Source organism: Leptopilina heterotoma, unplaced genomic scaffold (genome assembly GCF_015476425.1).
Source record: "Leptopilina heterotoma isolate Lh14 unplaced genomic scaffold, ASM1547642v1 Lhet_128, whole genome shotgun sequence".
In the NCBI taxonomy this organism is placed as follows: domain Eukaryota; kingdom Metazoa; phylum Arthropoda; class Insecta; order Hymenoptera; family Figitidae; genus Leptopilina; species Leptopilina heterotoma.
In genome coordinates, this window is record NW_025110846.1 from 576,370 (window position 1) to 597,673 (window position 21,304).

General features: G+C 22.1%; 1 protein-coding gene across 18 annotated transcripts in view; it reads right to left on the minus strand.

The window, feature by feature from the left end:
- LOC122512760 (MAP7 domain-containing protein 2-like) overlaps positions 1 to 21,304 on the minus strand; it is a 218,316-nt gene that overhangs the window by 19,961 nt on the left and 177,051 nt on the right. For 8 of the 18 annotated variants that reach the window (XM_043628809.1, XM_043628807.1, XM_043628800.1 and 5 more), the window contains 4 exons: positions 13,518 to 13,586; positions 4,870 to 4,929; positions 1,570 to 1,635; positions 381 to 570 (listed from right to left, as the gene is read on the minus strand). In XM_043628809.1, the coding sequence (XP_043484744.1) occupies positions 381 to 570; positions 1,570 to 1,635; positions 4,870 to 4,929; positions 13,518 to 13,586 (385 nt within the window). The remainder of the gene's footprint in view (positions 1 to 380; positions 571 to 1,569; positions 1,636 to 4,869; positions 4,930 to 13,517; positions 13,587 to 21,304) is intronic. The other 10 variants (XM_043628812.1, XM_043628811.1, XM_043628803.1 and 7 more) reach the window with 2 other exon arrangements.

Below are 21,304 nucleotides of genomic sequence, written 5' to 3' on the forward strand. Positions count from 1 at the left end.
CAATTTTAAAAATTTTAATAATTTTTCTTTATAAAAATTCAATTATTATTTTCAGTATATTAATTTTATTATTAAAAACATTCAAAAACAATTATTGAAGAAAAAATTAAGAAACAAATTCAACTAACTTCAATTTCCAAACTCTTAGCTTTTATAATTAAATAATATAATTAATATAGATTTAATTATAAAAATTAAAATTTTTAATATTTTTCCATTCATAATTTGTTCTCCTATTTTTTTTTTATTATTCTGAATGTAAAAATTGATCAGGTGGAATTTTTTAATTCATCTGCGGAGTTAAAAATATTGGAAAATAAATGAAATTACTACCTAGAGAGTTGATTTTTGTTCAGAAAAATGAAAAAAAAAAAATTTACCTGTCGTTATCACGTGACCTAAGTTCATCGATACGTTTTCGCCTTTTTTCCTCGCGCAACTCGAGGGAACGTTGAGCTGCTAGTGCTTGTTTCCTCAACTCTTCCAACTTCCGCTGTCGTTCCTCATTTTGCCTTTCACGAACAAGCTTCGCCCTGTCCACGTCCTTCGCACTTCCCGTCGACTCTCGTCCTGAAACACCATTGTTTATTAGTTTGTAACTTTCTCGCACAGATAATAACTCATTACAACAGTTGTGTCGAATTCCACACTTTTTCACTTTTTGTGCGAAATCCTCAAAAATATTCATTCCATCAGGATTACAAAGTGCATCGCCTAGAATTGTGTGAATACCTATAATAGAATCATTCATAATAGGCGTCACTTCAATTTTTTCAAACAAAAATTTTTAAATTTTTATTTCAATTTTTTTCGTTTTTTTCAATTAAAAAAAATTTTCATAATGAGGGAAAATAAAAAAATTCTAATTGCCTTAATTTTTCCCTTTTTGGTTTAATTTATTATTCATTTTTCGGGAATGAAAAATATTTTTCAATTTAAAAAAAATTACATAACAAGAAAAACGATTCTAATTGTCTTAATTTTTCCCTTTTTGGTTTAATTTATTATTCATTTTTCGGGAATGAAAATTATTTTTCAATTTAAAAAAAATTACATAACAAGAAAAAAGATTCTAATTGTCTTAATTTTTCCCTTTTTGGTTTAATTTATTATTCATTTTTCGGAAATGAAAATTATTTTTCAATTTAAAAAAAAATTACGTAACGAGAGAAAATAAAAAAAATTGTAATTGTCTTAATTTTTCCCTTTTTTGGTTTAATTTTTATTATTTATTTTTCGGGAATTCAAAATTATTTCTAAAAAAAATTACAACTGTACTTTTAAAAATATTAAATTTTTTCTGTGTATTTTAATGATTTTTATAATTTTTCTTTTCCTCTAATTGCATGTAAAAAAATTCGCATGGGGCAAAAATGTAAATACGAAGAGATGAGTGATAATTATTTATTTTTTTTTTTGCAAATTTTCAAAGAAACAAAATTCAAGAGTAAACCTCATATTAACGACTTTCATCCAAGAGTGAACAGCAAATATATACACGAGAGACGAGCACACGAGAATTTTTTTTTTTGATTTTGGTTTTTGAGTCTATGGAAATGAATTCTCTACCTTGGTTCTCATAAGGATCTTCGCCATCAAGAGAGTCCTCACTGAAGATACTGCGACGCCTCACATCTGCCGAAGAACAAATGAAATTTTGCAGAAAAAACAATATGCGTGAAAATAATGAAATGACACACAACACGCGAATCATTTTTCGCACAATTATTTTTTATTGTGTTTTTATTTTCTATATATTGTATATAAATAATATTGTTTATCAAATAAAAAACTCCATGCTTTTTTTTTGGTGAAGCTGACACACAACAGAAGGAAAAAAAATGAACACGAAAGCAATACATGCCTCATGCAAAAATATTTTTGTTTTTTTTTTCAACAAAAATATAAGAGAAAAGCGAACGAAAGCGAAATAATAAAAGAGTAAATAAAATAAAAAAAAATAAAAAAAAAAAATAAAAGAATGAATAAAATAAGTAAAAAAAATAATAAAATAATAAATAAAATAAATAAAAGCAACAATAAAAGAATAAATAAGAGAAATAAAAGAATAAATAAAATAAGTAAAGAAAATAATGAAAGAATAAATATAAAAATGATAAAAGAAATAATAAAAAATAAATAGAAATTAAAAGTGAAAAATAAAAAAATAATAAAAAAAGTCTTTTCAAAGCGATTTGTGTTTATAATCCGATTAAAATTAAATTTCAAAGAGAAGAATAAATGAATACATAATAAAATATAAATTAATAGCAATATAAATAATAAGAAATATAAATAAATATAATATAGATAAATTAATAAATAATACATAAATAATAATTATAAATACAAAAATTAATTCATGCGAAAAAGTAAAATTATTTTTTGAATAAAAAACTTCCAGGGATTGAATAGTAAGAAAATTTCAAAAATTTAATTATTATTCCAGAGTTTAAATTATTTTCTCAATAAATATTTCAGAGATTAAACTACTTTTTAAATAAAAAAAAAACTCCAGAAATTAAATTAGTCTTTAACTAAAAAATTCCATGGAATAAATTTTTTTTCGAATAAAAAATCCTAGAAATTAAATTATTTTAAAATTTCATAGAGTGAATTATTTTCTAAATAAAAAAACCCAGAAATTAAATAATTTTTTAAATTAAAAAACTCCATCTAGATTAAATTATTTTCTAAATAAAAAATTCCACAATAAACTAAATTATTTTCTGAATTAAAAAATCCAAGAGATTAAACTAATTTTGTAAATAAAAAACCTCCAGGGATTAAAATAATTTTTTTTTCAATAAATATTTTAGAAATTAAATTACTTTTTAAATCAAAAAACTTGAGAAATTAAATTAGTTTTTAACTAAAAAATTCCATGGAATAATTTTTTTTTTTAAAGAAAAAATCCCAGAAATTAAATTATTTTCTAAATAAAAAATTCCATAGAAGACTAAATTATTTTCTGAATAAAAAATCCCAGAGATTAAACTAATTTTGTAAATAAAACACCTCCAGGGATTAAATTATTTTTTAAATATTTATTTTAGAAATTAAATTACTTTTTAAATAAAAAAACACCAGAAATTAAATTAGTTTTATACTCAAAAATTACATTAAAAAAATTTTTTTTTGAATAAAAATACCAGAAATTAAATTATTTTTAAAATAAAAAATTCTATTGAATAAATTATTTTCTGATTAGAAAATCCCAGACATAAAATTATTTTTTCAATAGAAAATCCCAGAAATTAAATTACTTTTTAAATTAAAAAACTCCATAAATTAAATTAGTTTCTTAGGTAAAAAATTCCATGGAATAAATTTTTTTTTTTGAATAAAAAATCCCAGAAATTAAATTATTTTTTAAGTAAAAAAATTCCATGGAATAAATTATTTTCTGAATAAAAAATCCCAGAGATTAAAATAATTTTGTATGTAAATAAAAAACCTCCAGAGATTAAATTAGAAAACATTTACCCAAATAATCTACTACATTTATTTATATTTTATTTTATTTTTTTTTTGTTGAAAAATTTATGTCAAGAATGAAATGCAGAAAATTATTTCGAGAAATGTACTGGAGATAATATATTTTCGTAAAAATGTGCTATAAACTTTTTTCATCCCTCGACATACATATATAGAGATAGTGTTATTTAACTCTCATTATTTCGACCGCACTAGTTCATACTGAATGCATTTCGATTGAAATCGATTGGAACTTGTCCACTACTGGAAGGCAGTAAATTCAGTTAAAAGCATATATTCAGCAATTTCGTCGTCGCCAGCAATGGTCGAATAAAATCACACATACAAGGCACACATCGTTTCATCCACATGTGCATGACATTCAATTTGTTCCACAACAATTGCCTCTTCTCTTCTTTAAATCATAACTTCTTCAAAATCAAACAAGAAGAAAAAAATTCTCTACAATAAAATCTGTTTAGAAATTTTTGCAAAGGAAAATCTGGAAATTTATTTTAATCTTAATTATATTGCGATAGAGATTTTATTTTTGTTTTTGTTAATTAGTTTTATTTTCAATTTGAATTATTAAATTAATTGAAATATTGTTGAATAAAAAAAAAGATTAAAAACGATTATCAAAGATTTTAATTAAATTATCAAAAAATATATTTTTGTTTTAATTAATTAGAATTTGAATTTAAAAATACTAAATTAATTTAATTATTATTAAGTTATAATATTATGATCTCAATTTGTTTCTCAAAATTAATTACAATTTGAATTTAAGTTATTAAAGTAGTTTAATTATTATTAAATTATAATTTTGTTATCACAAAATTAATTACAATTTGACTTTAAATTATTAAAGTAGTTTAATTAAATATATTATTTAATATATTATTAAATATATTATTTAATTATATATATTTATAGTTTAATTTAATCAATTTAACTATTATTAATTGTAACGCGCTTCCAAGAAATTTCTTTTAAAAGCAAAAAAAAGTTTTGTAATATTAAATTATTTATTAGTAAATTATTTAAATAAAAAAAATATAACCTAATAGTATTTAAATAGTATAATTAATTTATAGCATAGTGATTAAATTAGCATTTTAGTAAAAATATTTTTTTTTTCATTAGTAAAAATTATTTAAAAATAATTATTTGTTTGCATTTTTTTTTTTGCGAAAGAATAGAGACACGCATAAATTAGTTATTTTTCCATTCAAAAAAACCAGAATTAAATCGAGAAAAAAAACACTGCAGAACAAATTTTTTTGGATAAATGCCAATGACAACATTACTTCCAACGATTGCTCAGAGAATTAAATGAGGCAAAAACGGTTTCAGTTAATCGACAAACTTTTTGGCAATCTTTTTGTTTACCTGGGGGATGAATCGAGATGTCTTCGCCACCAAGTTGAGCAAACCAATGCATCGTTTGTTCTAAATGGGAAATTAACAAATATAAACAAAAATTCAATTTTTGTCTCAATTTTTTTTAATTTTCAATTTTTTTTTGTGTAAAAATATTTCTTTTTTGTTTTCAATTTGCTTTTTTTATTTTTTTTCGTGTAAAAATATTCCTTTTTGTTGCAATTGCAAATAAAGAAAAAAAATCTTTCAGTGGAAAGTAAGAAAATATTTTCGGTGGAATAATTAAATTATTTTTCAAATAAAAATTTCTATAGAATAAATTATTTTCTGAATAGAAAATCTCAGGCATTAAATTATTTTTTCAATATAGAAAATCCCAGAAATTAAATAATTTTTTAAATAAAAAATTCCACAATATACTACATTATTTTCTGAATAAAAAATCCCAGAGATTAAATTAATTTTCTAAATAAATTCCAGAGATTAAATTATTTTTTCAATAAATATTTTAGAAATTAAACTACTTTTTAAATAAAAAAGCTTCAGAAATTAAATACAATTGCAAATAAAGAAAAAAAAATCTTTCAGTGAAAAGTAAGAAAATATATTCGGTGGAATATTGAAAAAAAATATTCCTGTCGAATAATGAAATAAAAGAATTATCGTGAAATAATAGAAAAAATATTCTCGTCGAATATTTCAATAATTTTTGTTCTATATTTCAATTATTTGAATTTTTTTTCAAAAAATTCCGAATTTTCCGCAGTGAAATATTAAATTTTTTTCAGAAACAAAAAGGAAAATTAAAATTACACAAAAAGGAAATAAAGAAATATTCGAGAATTATAAATAAAAAAAAATTTATTTCATTTTATTTAAGTAGGACAAGTTAAAAAAAAGAAAATTCAAAAATGGTTTTTTGAGAGAGAGAGAGAGAGAGAGAATAGAGAAAAAAAAATTGTTCACTGTGAAGGGTGTGAAATTTCGCAGTGTAGATAATTAGGACACACGTCATTAGTAATTCTAATGTAAAATGTCAGTTGACGCGACACTGCGGATATGAAAATGTCACTGTGCATCGGAAATTTCAGTACCTATCTGCTTTTTAGTTCCAAGATAGATATTTTCTCATTATGAAAATTTATCAGACTCTCTCTCTCTCTCTCTCTCTCTCTCTCTCTCTCTCTCTCTCTCTCTCTCTTTCTCTCTGCACACAATTTAACATTTTCGTGCGCAATGCATTCAATGAGAAAGATAAGAAAATTACACTTTTCCATATAAATCATTAAATACTCGACTTGATAATTTCTGCGGTGAAAATTTCATTCACGAAAACTCGATTCAAAATCGAGACGAAAATTTTTTAAATATTATTTTTATAATAATTAAAAAATGAATAAAAAATAAATAAAAAAGTAAATAAAAAAATAAATAAATAAAAAAATAAATAAATAAAAAAATAAATTAAAAAAGTAAATAAAAAAAGTAAATAAAAAAATTAATAAAAAATAAATAAGAATATAAATAAAAACAAATAAAAAAAATAAATAAAAAAATTAATAAAAAACAAATAAGAAAATAAATAGAAACAAATAAAAAAATAAATTAAAATATAAATAAATAAAAAAATAAATAAAAGAATAAATAAAAATATAAATAAATAAGAAAATAAAAAAATAAATAAAATTAACTAAGCAGATGGATAGTTGCATTTCCAGAGACAAGAATCCTGACAAAATTCCTCAGGAAAGGAATTAGAAGAGAGCCAGCCTATAATCCATAAACGGAATTAAATTGTCACTTCTTCTCTTAAACGTCACTAGTCTCTTATTTCGAAAATTCTCAACTCTTTTCCCAGTAGGGAATATTTTTCTTCTAATTTTGTTTCACTCGTCAAGTTCTTTTTACATTTTTCCAATTTTTTTTTTTTTTCAAGAAACTAAAAAAGGAAACGTCGATACATTTCCAATTCCATCAGGCTAATTGAAGATCTATATTATACTTTTGAAAAGAAGAAAAAAAAAGTTTCAATTATGGATTTCTTTTTTTATATATATATATGTATGTATGTGAAATTTGCTCGCAGCAATTGTAGAATTTGTCCTAGTTGGAAAATTATAAAAGGAAATCCGATTGAAATCCTGTACGTTATTTTCAGGTCAGCAGATACCATAACCGAGAGTATTCAATCATTTAATTACAAGCTTTTCAAGTGCAAAAGGAATACTATATAGAATTCATTTTCAAAATAGCTGTCGTCTCTCTCTCTCTCTCTCTCTCTCTGGATCTATTTAACCATCTCTCTGAATCATGATCTAATTTCAATTGTTTAAATTCGCGTTAATTAATTTAATTACAGTTGCATTGTTCTTTTAAATAAAAATTAAATTCTTTTTTAAATTGTAAAAAAGGGGGGAGGGGGGATTTTTTTCCACTTGATCAGACTTCACACTCGATAATTAATTTTAAAAAAGTAGCAAAAAGTAGCTTTCAAACTAAAAAAAGTAGTAAAAAAAATAGCTATCGAAAAATTAAAAAAGAGGACCAAAAAAAAACTCGTTTTAGAAACTTGCCAAAAATTCCATTCTATATTTTATTTTCATGACTTTTTCCTAATTTACATAAATAATATTTACTTCTTTCTTATCCTATATACTAATACATTGAATTCCTTCAACGAATTTCATATAATTCATGAAGGAATTTAAATATTTATGAAAATAATTTAATTCTTGTGAAGAATTTTATAAAAATTTTTAAATAATTCATTTCTTTCGACTAATTTTATGCAAATTCTAATTTAAATAATTGAATTCCTGAAAAATTTTTATTATTCAAGAAAAGAATTGAATTCTTACGAAGACTTTTACGAAAATTTTTTTAAATAATTGAATTCTGTTTGGAAATTTTATGAAAATAGTAGATATTGAAAATCGTTGAATTGCGAAAAGTTTTTAAAAAAAGCTTTTAATAATTACATTTTACAAAGAATTCTATTAAAATTTTTGACAATAATTGAATGTCTGTGTGATATTTTATTACATTTTTTTGAAAATAATTGAATTCCTGCGATGAATTTTATTATTTATGAAAATAATTGAATTCTTGCAAACGATTTTATTAGAACTTTTTTAAATAATTGAATTTTTAAGAAAAAATTTATTACTTTTAAACATGATTGAATTCTTGTGATGAATATTGTTATTTATGAAAATGATTGAATTTTGCAAAGAATTTTATTAAAATGCCACAAAATAATTGAGTTTTCGGGAATAATTTTGTTCTTTATCTTTAATAATCAAATTCTTTCGAAGAATTATTTATGTAAATAATTGAATTCTTGAGAAGAATTCTATTAAAATCTAAAAGAATAATTGAATTATTTCTAAAAAAAATTAATTAAAATTGTATTTAAAATAATTGACTTCTTTCGAACAATTTTTTTTTAAATGTTTGAAAATAATAATTGAATTCCTGTGAAAAATTCTAATATTTTTGTAAATAATTGAATTTTTCCAAAGAATTTACAAAGAACATTTTTTAAATAATTGATTTTTTCGAGGAATTGAAAATAAATTTTTAAGAATAATTACATTTTTGAAGTAATTTCTGTAAAATTTTATTAAAAATAATTGAAATCTTGTGATGAATTTTATTATTTATGAAAATAATTGAATAGTTGTAAAGAATTTTATTAAAATTTTCAAAAATAATTGAATTCCTTAGAAGAATTTTATTATTTATGAAAATAATTATTGAATTATTGCGAAAAATTTATTAAAATGTTCAAAAAGAATTGAATTTATGTAAAAAATGTTGTTATTTATAAAAATATTTGAATTGTGTAAAAAATTTTATTAAAACACCTCAAAATAATTAAATTTTCGGGAATAATTTTGTGATTTATCGTTAATAATTGAATTCTTGGGAAGAATTTAATTAAAATCTAAAAGAATAATTGAATTATTTCTAAAAAAATTTAATTAAAATTAAACAATCTTATTAGAATATTTATAAATAATTGAATTCTAGTGAAAAATTATAATATTTTTTTAAATAATTGAATTCTTTCAAAGAATTGAAAAAAAACATTTTTTTTAAATAATTGATTTTTTCGAGGAATTGAAAATAAATTTTTAAGAATAATTACATTTTTAAAGTAATTCCTGTAAAATTGTAATTAAAAATAATTGAAATCCTGCGATGAATTTTATTATTTATGAAAATAATTGAATAGTTGCAAAGAATTTTATTAAAATTTTCAAAAATAATTGAATTCCTGAGGAGAATTTTATTATTTATGAAAATAATTGAATTATTGCGAAAAATTTTATTAAAATGTTTAAAAAGAATTGAATTTCTTTGAAAAATTTTGTTATATTTTTAAAAATAATTGAATTCTTCGGAAGAATTTTATAAACATTGTTTTAAATAATTAATTTTTTCAAAACATAATAAATATTACCAAAAATTTTATTGTAAATAATTAAAATAGTTTAACAAATAATTGAAATTCTTGGATGAGTTTTATTTATTTATGAAAATAATTGAATTCTTGTTTAGATAAAAATTTTATCAAAAAATTTTTTTTTTAAATTGAATTTCTATGAAAAATATAATTATTAGTGAAAGTAATTGAATTATTCTCAAGAATTGTGTAAAAATTTTGTTAAATAATTGATTTTTTCTAAATTTTTTTAAAAATGCTGTTCTAAATTATGCATTCCTGTGGAAATTTTTAATTTACTTTATTTATTTTATTATTTATGAAAATAATTGAATTTGGCCTCGGACTGAATTTAGAAATAAAAAATAAAATAAAAAAACTAAGAAAGTATAAAAAATGTAACAAAAATCCTTTTTCTGAAAGAAGACAGTTTATTTTATAAAAATATATTAACATATATAAAAAAAATTCTAACCCGATTTTCCTTAAAACTGTTCTTTTTTTGATGAAAAAGAACATCTCTCGAAGAAAATTATTCAAGATGAGTCTATTACGTAGCATTCAAAGTAAATTACATCATCAGTGAAGTGTGCGATTGTTGAGAGAGGCATGAGTATTTCAATGAAGAGGATGAGCAAGTTGGATGTAAATCAGACGTGGAGTGAAGAGAGAGAACAGTAACTGCAAAATGAATGGTTGAGGGCGAATTCTATTGTTATCGCGGCCCACTTTGAATCAACTGAAAGATTAACACATATTTCTGTATACTACCATTACCATCACCATCACCACCACCACAACCAGAACGTGGTGCAATGAATGAGGGGATTTTCCTGTATTTAACTTTTCTGATATTGCTCTTATACAAACAATCCACTTAACCAACAAAAGCAACTTGAACAATTTCCTCCAAAATCTTCTCTCAACCAAAATTATATTACTGATGAGAGAAAATCTTCCTTGGAGAGTGAGGATACTACTTCTACTTTCAAGAGAAAATAAACACAAAGTTGTTTTTCTTCACTGCGATGAGTAAACTATATTCGTTCTTTTTTTTTTTTTTTATTATTTTTCTCAACTATGGGAAAAATTTATCATAAATTTTTAATTAAAAGAAAAATATTACAGTTGTTTTTTGATTTTTTTTCTCGAAATGACAAAAATCTATCATGAATTTTTTATTTAATGAAAATATTCTTTTCTTGACTAACAAAAATTTATCATAAATTTCTAATTCGAAAAAAGTATTCTTTTCTCAACTGACAAAAATCTATCATGAATTTTTAATTTAATTTGTCTAAATCTAAAATATTTACTTTAGATTCATCTCCTTTTTGGAAAAAAATTTAGTTTTTGAATTTTGAAAAACTAAAATAAAAAAATATTGACTTTATATTTTTCTACTTTTCTCGAAACTGGAAAAAAATTTGCTTTTCGATTTTTAAAAAATTAAATTTGTTTAAAATAATAACTAAAGATTTCTCTGCTTTTCGGAAAAAAATTTTGTTTTTTGAATTTCGAAAAATTAAATTTGTTTAAAATATTGACTTTGGATTTGTCTTCTTTTTGGAAAAAATTCTACTGTTTTCAAATTTTGAGAATTTAAATTTGGTCCAAAATAAATATTAACTTTGGATTTATCTCTTATTTCGTGGAAAAGTATTTTATTTCAAAAAATTCTTTTTTCGAATTTCGAAAAATTAAATTTGTCTCAAATATTGATTTTGGTTTTATCATTTAAAAAAACAGTTTTTTGAAAAAAAAATCTGCAAACTTTGGAAAAAAATTAAATTACCGATTTTTTTATTTTACAAAAAGGAGATTATTTTTTTGATAAAAAAAAAAATTTTGCAAACTTTGGAAAAAAGTTTTACTTTTCTGAATCAAGAAGAAAATTTTGAAAAATAGAAAAACATAAAGAAAAATGTAGACAAAGTTTTCATAACACGTTTCATATCAAAATTCGTTGGGTTCTAAAAGTATAAAGTTTTCACCGAGGCACATAAGAGAAAAGGATAAGAAGAAGAGGAAAAAAATAGATGGTTCCAGTTTGATAGGAAACGCTGAAAACGACTTCCTCTATTCTATCTTGATCGTAATTCTCCTCCCTTCTTCCTATATATATATATATCGATTATCAGTCCTATCAGGCCAACAATATTATCTCTCAATATCACCACAAGGGTCAAGAAAAAGATTCTCTCGACAATCTCATCATACCAGAAAATATCGATACAAAAAGGAAAAAAAAAATTCCCATTCTATAGACTTGAAGTATAATTTTAAGAGACATTTTTGTTCGGAATTTTTTTTTACACAATTTTTTTTTGTTGTAAAATAAAAAAATTCTTTCTTTGTTCCGAGGAAAAAGGAGCGAAAAGTAATTAAGAAACTTATTTAAAAAAAAGAATTTTTAAATTATTAATTTTTAACTAAAACTTGTTAAAAAATAGTAAATAGTTATTATCATACGTATAATTAATTTATAATTATAGTTTGATAATAGAAAATAAATTTGTAGTATGAATAATAATAATAAAATAATAATTATTAAAAAATAATGATTAAAAATAATTGTTTGTAATAATTATTATTTTATTACAGAATAAGTTTTTGGATTTAAATTATATTTTACAGTTTTAGACCGAAATTCAAAAATTTTGGCCTAAACTATAAATAAATATAAAATATAAAATATATTATAATGTTTGCCATAATTATTCTAAAAAAAGAATTATTTTAATAATTAATAATAATTTTGTTAATTAAAATTATTAATTAAAATTGTTAATTAAAATTGTTAATTAAAATTGTTATTCTAATTTGTTAATTAGTTTAATTTGTTTAAATTAGTAGTATTAGTAGGAAAGAGCATTTTTTAAATTTCTTGTAAGCCTGTTTAAATATGCAAATAAATAAATAATAATTAATTAACAATTAAGCAACAAAACAAGGAGAAAATTGTGTTGTATTTTATACTAATCTAAAAATATTGTCTGTGTACATTTTGTGCTTTATAATAAATTTTTTAAATTTATTTTGAGTGGCCAATATTTGCAAAATTTCTTAACTAATATATATTCCTAAATTAATTAATTTTTTCTATGTTTTTAATTTATATTCCGGCTATCAAATTTTAATACTTTGATTTATAGACTCTTTGTGTAAAAAATTTTCCGTATTTGCTACTTTCATAATAAAAAAGAAAAAAATTAATCACAAAATCACGCAATTAATTTTTATTTTCAATTAAATGGCACTTGCTTCAAATTTTGAAATTAGTGGTTCGAACACAAATTATTGGTTCAAATAAAATTTATTTGATTTAGATAAAAATTATTTGATTTAAGTAAACATTTATTTGATTCAAGTAAACATTTATTTAATTCAAGTAAATATTTATTGGATTCAAGTAAAAATGTATTTGATTCAAGAAAATATTTATTTAATTCAAGTAAACATTTATGTGCTTCAAGTAAATATTTATTTGATTCAAGTAAACATTTATTTGCTTCAAGTAAATATTTATTTGATTCAAGTAAACATTTTGTAGTACAAGTAATCGGTTATTTAAATCAAATAAATTTTTTTTTTTTAGTGTAAATAATATTAAAATAAATAAAAATAAATAATAAATAAAAAAAATAAAAACAAAGTTACAGTATTTAGTTCTAATTGTAAGTAAAAAAAAGTGTAGTCTGAATGACAAAGCGTGATAAAAAATTCGAAATAAAATATTTTCGCCAAGTGTATATTAAAAAAAGGCGAAAAAAATAATAATAAAAATTTTTGTATTGTTTGATTAAAAAAAAGCGTGTGTCACATATTGCATGCAAACTTGTGTCACTTGTGACGTGCACAAAAATGGTCTATCGTGAGTTCATATATCTGTATTTTAGACTCAGACTCTATAAACTTTTCTAAAGCTAAATTATAGCTAAACAATTTAAAAATTACTAGAAAAAACATAGAGTCACGAAAACGTGATTTCGTGGAAACAAAATAAAAAACTCTATATTTGAAATACTTTATTTGTAAAAAAAAATGTAAGAATTTAATTTTCCAATTTTTTGAAAGAATTTACAAAAAAAAAAAAATAAAAAAAATATACTTATCTGCATAATTAGCAAAAATAATTTTTTTTTAAAATTTATATTTGTTTAATTTTGAAAATTGTTTTAGTTAAGAAATTATTTAACAGAAAACTTACCCTTCGTGAGAGAGTGGCGATGGTGTGCAGAGCTGGACCTTTGGCTATTTTCATCAGGAGCGGCTCCAGCTGAAGAAAAAAAATTAATAGTTGAAAATAAATGATAGTCGAAAATAAATAATAATCGAAAAATAAATAATAGTCGAAATAAATAGTAGTTGAAAATAAATAGTAGTCGAAAATAAATAATAGTTGAAAAACAATAATAGTCGAAATTAAATAAATAATATTAAATAATTTATAAACTGCAATAAGGAAAAATAATAATATTAAAAAAAAACCAAATAAAAAAATAATAAAAATAATAATAAAGAAAAACCTAAAATTTGTAATAAATTTCTTAGAAAGAGGAAACTATAAATTTTCCTTCTGGAATAATGAAGTTTCGGGAGTTGATTTTTAATAATATGCGCAAATCAATTATGAACCGAGAGGATAGGTTTCCTAAACGGCATAGTGCACTGGCATTATCGAATAATAGCTCATGAATATTGAAACAGACGAAATCCCTTCATTGAAGGATTTTCATTAACGTCATGTCACAATGAACCAAGAGCATTCACGATTTCGAAAGTTCAATTAAATTCAGAAATTAGAGGAATCATTTCCTTTCATTCGAATTATTAGGCGAAAAATAATAAATTTCCCCAAATAATATTTTATCATTATTTATTAAAACTTCTATCATTTATTATAATTATAATAATTTTTCAATTGAAATAATTTTTGAGTACAAATACCATTTAATTGACTTAAATAAAAATCGAGATAAAAATTATTTGAGTCAAGTAAATAGTTATTTGATCGTAAATGTAATTGGTTATTTGAATCAAATCAATTTTTTCCAGTTTCTTTTATTTAAATGAAAATTGTTTTTCTTTTTTTTTCTTTCATCGAGATATCGAGAATTAAATATTTCTATAATATTCCAGTTGTAAATTTTTTACTGTTTGAAAGTGTTTTTTTTTCAAAAAGGAAGAAAATAGAAATAAACACGACTTCATCTTCTTTCTTCTTTAATCTTTATCCCCCCAAACTTAATTCTCTCCCTCAAACATAAAAAAGAAGTTATTTCCGGGTTTTCATCCTTTGTCCTCGAAACTTGATCCAACTTCTTTTCAGGACTTTCTCTCACTGTGAGACATGTATTTTTCGCAGAAATACAATCAGACTTTGAAATTTTTCAACATTCGGCAGGAGAAAAAAACTTTTTAATTTAATCAAGGGAGATTTATATCCTCTTTTTTTTTAATCTCAAAATTTTAATATTTAATCTTGGAAAATTTTTTTTACACCAAATAATAATTTATTTGAGTTAAATAAAAGTGTATTTTTCTCAAAATCATGATAAATTATTTATTTGTTTTAATTGGAAATTTTATATTCGACAAACATAAATTTTTTTGGTTGAAGCAAATAAAATATATTTGAAACTAAATAAAATTTTGAACAAAAAAAAAGTATATTTGAACCAAATAAAATTTGAGGCAAATAAAATTGATTTCAATCAAATAAAATTAATTTGAACCAAATAAAATTTATTTAAATAATTTAAAACAAATAAAATTTATTTGAAACAAATAAAAAGTAATTTTTTAACAAATAAAAAGTCCAGTTGGTCCTGAGTTAATTTTTTTTTCTGGGTGTACAAATTTCTTACCGATTTATTTTATTATTTTTTTTTGTAAAATTATTCTACTGATAATAATTTAAAAATTTTTATTAAAGTGAGAATTTGAAATTTAAATATTTTTTGCAAATTCGCAATTTTTGACTGGAAAATAAAAATAAAAAAATTGCAATATTCGTAAGTATCGAAGTTTTTTTTTGCCTCTCGCTTACTGACCAAATATTGAGTCTTTGTTTGATACAGAAAAGCGTGCGAAGTAGAGAGATCGTGCAATATTTGTTCGCAAGCTTGAGAGATAAGCAGAAAAGCACTTCAATATTGCATGGACAGAGAAAATAGCGCTGGATCAATAACAAAAAATATATTTTTGTTTCTTTCAAAAAAAATCTGTACAAATTCTTTATTTTCACGACTTAATAATTACCAAGTTAAAAAAATACTTTTTATTTTAGTTTCAAAAAAATATTATTCAAATCATTATAATTGATTTGAACAAAATAAAATTGATTTGAACCAAATATAATTTATTTGAACCAAATATAATTGATTTGAACCAAATATAATTGATTTAAAAAAAACTAGATTCAAACCAAATAAAATTGTTTAAATTTGCTTAAAAAAAATGCAAAAACAAAAAAACAATAAAAAAAATAATTTAAAAACTAAATTTCAAGAGTGGATGAAAAAAATTGTTTCTCCATATTCAATTATCTCTTCAATTTGAAAATTGAGGAAATTTGTTTTCAGCATTTATTTATTTTCAAAGGGCTTTAAAAAATCATTTTTTGATAATATTCATTTCGATAGTGGATGAAAATCACGTGATCGCTTTTAACAAAAGTGAAACAAACATTTTTATGGCATCGTTAATGAATATTGCTTCAATAGAATCTCTTGAAAGTGAAAATGCTATGGTTGTAACATTTTATGTTCTCATAATCTCCGCGGCTATATATTGTTATCATTCACTTTTAATGCGACAAAAACAGATTTTCTTTTTTGATGCAAAAAATATTTTTTATTTTGTTCGCGAAAACAAAAAAAAAAATCTCATGTTTCACTCCTGGAAACAATAAAGTAGATAAAAAATAAATTGCATATAATTTTTTTCTCCTTTATTTTTTCGTAGGGAAATAATTTTAATTTACCGGAAAAAAAATCGTGTGACCTTTGAAAATTACTAATTTTTCCAAGAAAATATAGAAAAAAAAAGTTTTACTTCGAACAGGGATAAATTTTTCTCAAATAGCGAAAGTGTTAATTGAACCAACTAAAAATTTCCTTAAAGTAGTGAAATTCTTTTTTTGAATTAAAAAGAAAAAAAAAATAACAAAATCGTAATTAAATAAAAATATTTTTTCCAAAAATATTTTTATTTAATTACGATTTTGTTATTTTTTTTTCTTTTTATTTCTCTAGAATAGCGAAAGTGTTCATTGGACCAAATAAAAATTTCCTTAAAGTAGTGAAATTTTTTTTGAATTAAAAAGATAAAAAATATAATCGTAATTAAATAAAAAAAATATTTTTATTTAATTACGATTTTGTGATTTTGTTTTCTAAATAGAAGTAAGATTAATAATTGAACACACTAACTCACTTGAATGAAGATAACAGTTCATAAAATGTTATAATCGTTTTGAGCCACTTTCGGTCATCGTTATACCTCCGGAAATTGCATTTTAATTTGATTTCTCGAAAAACGAGTGGAAAATTTCTCTCGTATAGTCGAAACAAGCGATACGCCTCAACAAATGCGAACAAAATTTTATCGGAGGAGAAGTTTTTTTTTGTTTTAATTTTGATATAGCCTATGTTAGCGAAGTGCGATGCTTTAACTTAATGGAAAACTAAAATTGAATTATATTTGATTTGAAAATCGCAGCGATTGCTCGTTTCTGTGGAAGAATTAATAATTTTTAAGGGAAAAAAGAAAAATGATCGGATTTATGTAAATTTTTCCTTTCTGCAAATATTTATTTTTTTTTTAAAAAGCGGAAGGCGGAGAATTATTTTAATTATAAATTATTTTCTTTTTGTTGAATTTTTTATTAATTTTCTTTTTTGTTTCCTAATTTTTATAATAATTTTTCTTTTTAAATGTTTAAAATTTGAAAATTGATATACTGATACTTAATCATTGAATTCAATTAAAGTATTTGTAAAAAAATTTTAAAAATAATTGAGTTTTATGACGAATTCAATTATTTTCAATAATTTTAACAAAATTCTTTAGCCAATTTATAAATAATTAAAAATCTTCGTAAAAAATTCAATTATTTTTATATAAATAATAAAATTCTTATCAGGATTTCACTTATTTTTAATACAAGTTTAATTAATTTTTTCGAAAATTTCAATTACTTTTAAAAAATCTTGTAAAAATTCTCCAAGAAAATTCAATTCTTTTAAAAAATAAGTGAATTTTTCACAAGAGTTCAATTATTTAAAAAAATTTTAAACAAAATTCAATTCTCAAGAATTCAATTATTTTTAAAAATAATGAAATTTTCGCTGGAATTCAATTATTTGAAATAAAATTTTAATTAAATTCTAGGGAAAATTTCAATTATTTATAAAAATTTTGTAAAAATTCTCCAAGAAAATTTAATTATTTTTAAAAATAATTGAATTTTTCACAGGAGTTCAATTATTTAAAAAACTTTATAAATAAAATTCAATTCTCAAGAATTCAATTATTTTTTAAAATAATGAAATTTTCGATGGAATTCAATTATTTTAAATACAATTTTAATAAAATTCTTCTAAAAAACTTATTTATTTTTTAAAATTTTGCAAAAATTTAATTATTTGCAGAAATAAATTTTTTTTGACAGGGATTCAATTATTTAAAAAAGTTTCAATAAAATTCTATTCTCAAGAATTCAATTATTTTCAAAAATATTTAAATTTTTGCTGTAACTGAAAATAATTGAATTCTTGTAAAGTATACCTATAAATAAAGAAATTTTAATTAATTGAATTAATTTCAAGAGTTTTATCAAAAATTTTTTAAATAATTGAATTCTTTCGAGAAAATATAATTAAAATTGTATTGAAAATAATTTAATTCTTGGAAAGAAATAATTTTATTAGAGTTTTTGTAAATAATAAACATTTTTTTTTAAAAGAATTTCATTAAATTTCGTAAAAATAATGTAATTTTTTACTTTAATTGAAAATAATTGATAAAATTTTAATTGAAAATTTTGAAAATAATTGAAATTTCCAAAGAATTTTATTAAAAACTTTTGGGAACAACTGAAATGTTTAGAAAAATTTTATTACAATTTTTAAAAATAATTGAACCTGTTTGAGAAATTTTCTTAAAATTATCTTGAATATAATTGAATTCTTTCTCAGAAATTTAATTAAAATTGTATCTGAAAATAATTGAATTTCTCAGAAGAATTTTATTATTTACAAAAATAATTGTTATTCATATCAAGAATTTTACAATTTATAAAAAAAATAACTGAATTGTTTCGAAGAATTTTTTTTATTACCTAATTGTTGAAAATAATTGAATTTTTATTAAAACTCTTGAAAATAATTGAATTTAAATAATATTTTTTAAAAAAAATTGTTTTCTTTCGAGAAATTTTATTAAAATTGTCGTGAAAATAGTTGAAGTCCTCCGAAACATTTTATTATTTATGAAAATAATTGAATTCCTTTGTAGAATTTTTATTATTTATGGAAACATTTTAATTTTTGCGAAGAATTTTTTTATTTATGAAAATAATTATATTCTTCCGGAGAATTTTACAATTCATAAAAATAATTGAATTGTTTCGAAGGATTTTATCTGAGTTTTAGAAAATAGTTGTATTTTTTGAAGGAATTTTATTAAAAAGTTAAAAAATAATGATTTTTTTTTTAAACAATTTCGTCAAATAATCATTTGCTAGTTAAGTAATAATTTATAAGTTAAAGATTCTAAAACTTTATATACAAAACAAAAACTGTTAAAAGCAATCAAGAAACACTCTTTGTAATGTAAAACAACTTCAAAATTGATGTTCATTTCGAATTTCCATAGATTTTCAAATCTGATTCTATATTTTTCCATTTCGCCCTTATTTTCGAATTTTCGATTAAATTTCTTCGATTTTTAAAAGTTCAACAACAACAACAACATTCGATTCTATAAAGGAAATGTTAAACGAGTCCTATAGAAAAACAAGATTTGTGGATAGTAACTGATTGCAATGCCGCCGCTTTCAACTCGTGCTACAAAGTGAGCTAATAAATTGAATTTCTTTGTAATCCCATTTCTTTGGAATTGTTCTCGTCTATATAATATGCAAAAAAAAGTGAGCAACAAAGCAGTAGCACATATATTGCTTAACAGGACGCGCCACTTAAATGAAACAGCCTTTTTTCTTTGTCAATTAAGAACGTGCTGTCATTACTGATTAAAAGACTTCATTAATAACTCATATATTATATCTATTGTAGAAATTTTTATATTCAATTAATTTATTTTTCCTTCTCTTTCTTTCATTATTTTTAATTATCTTGCGAGACTATAAATTATATCACTAATCAATAAATATTTTTATTGAATCGTTTCCTCTTATTTTTCACGTGCAACTTGGAGAGAATATTGTGTATATAATATACAATTCTTTTAATTTTTATAAATTATAATTAGGTAAATGTTCAAAGAAAAATAATTAGCGAATAAAAAAATTATAAAAAATTTTAGAATTTTAATTTTTAAAAATTATAATTAAAAATTAAAATAAAAAAATAGGTATCAAATAAAAACATTAGGATAAAAAATTATAATATAAATTAAAATAGAAAACTAATTAAAAGATTGAACGAACTTACCTAAGTGAAGTTCAATCAGAATTGTGCTAGCTGCCTCGTCCGAAGAGATCAATTATTTTGTAGTAATGGAATTACTATTCGTTTCGCACAGATATTTTAAATTCAAACTAAAATAAAAAGGATAATTCCCTTGCCACTCTGTAGATGTCGTCTCTTCGCCGCCATGACACTTTCATTAATTTCAAAGATATTGTACTATAAATCGCAACCAGGGATGTGGGTGATTTTGTTTTACATGATTTGGGTGGGTGTGATCTCTTCGGACGAGGCAGCTAGCACAATTCTGATTGAACTTCACTTAGGTAAGTTCGTTCAATCTTTTAATTGTACTACGCTGCCTCGTCCTCGAGATCAATTATTTTGTAGTTGTTCAAAGATATAATGGTTGTGATTTTGTACTCTGTGTTACTTTATTTGTTTTATACAGATTTGTACTTTCGTTGTTTAACATTCGAACAGAATTGAGAAAATTGGAAATAACTGAATTTTTAGCTCGATTTACGCTTAACAAAAATAAACTTGATGATTTAAGAAAAAGAGAATAAAGTGAAAATGATAAAGAAAAAAGAAAAATTAGACATGTTATTAATCTGAATCGCTTTCTTCAAAAATCGCTTCTGCAAACGTTTTTTCTTGCCTCAGTGGTAAGTTATAAAAGTTCGCAAAAGTTTTCGATTGAGCAGTCCATCCAGCCGCTTGTCTTATCGTTTCAATGTTTGCTCCATTTCTGAGCGCTGCCGAAGTCGATGCATGTCTTGTCGAGTACGCTGTGAATCCCGAGTCCACTCCACTTTCGTCCAAGATTTGTTTTATCCACCTGCTAATCGACTGCACAGTGGCTTCCTTGTGTGGCTTTTGGTAACATAAAAATAATTTTTGGCTGCTCGTATTTCCTGTCCTCAGTGCATTTGTCCTTTCTATATATGCTTGGAGCGTTGATGCCACACATATTTGTGGTTGTTTTTCGAAAAACGGTATGTTGAGCAGCGGCTGCTTCCTGTTTCTACCCGAAGTTTTTATTTTATCTGGTATTTTTATTTGTATGATATTTTCGCGAGTTACGTTTATGTATTCTAATCTGATTTTATGCAATGTTTGCAACCTCTGTCCTGTGATTAGAGCCATAGATGTTGCTAACTTTTTTGTTAAATTTTCCAACGTGATATTTTCGTTGGGATATAACGTTATCAAATGATTTAATACTAACTGCGGATTCCATGTTGTGTCGTATCTCGGTGCCTGTGGTTTCATGTTGGACACTCCTTTGAAGAACCTGACTATTTGTGGGTTTTTGCTGTGCTCATTATTCATTATCAAT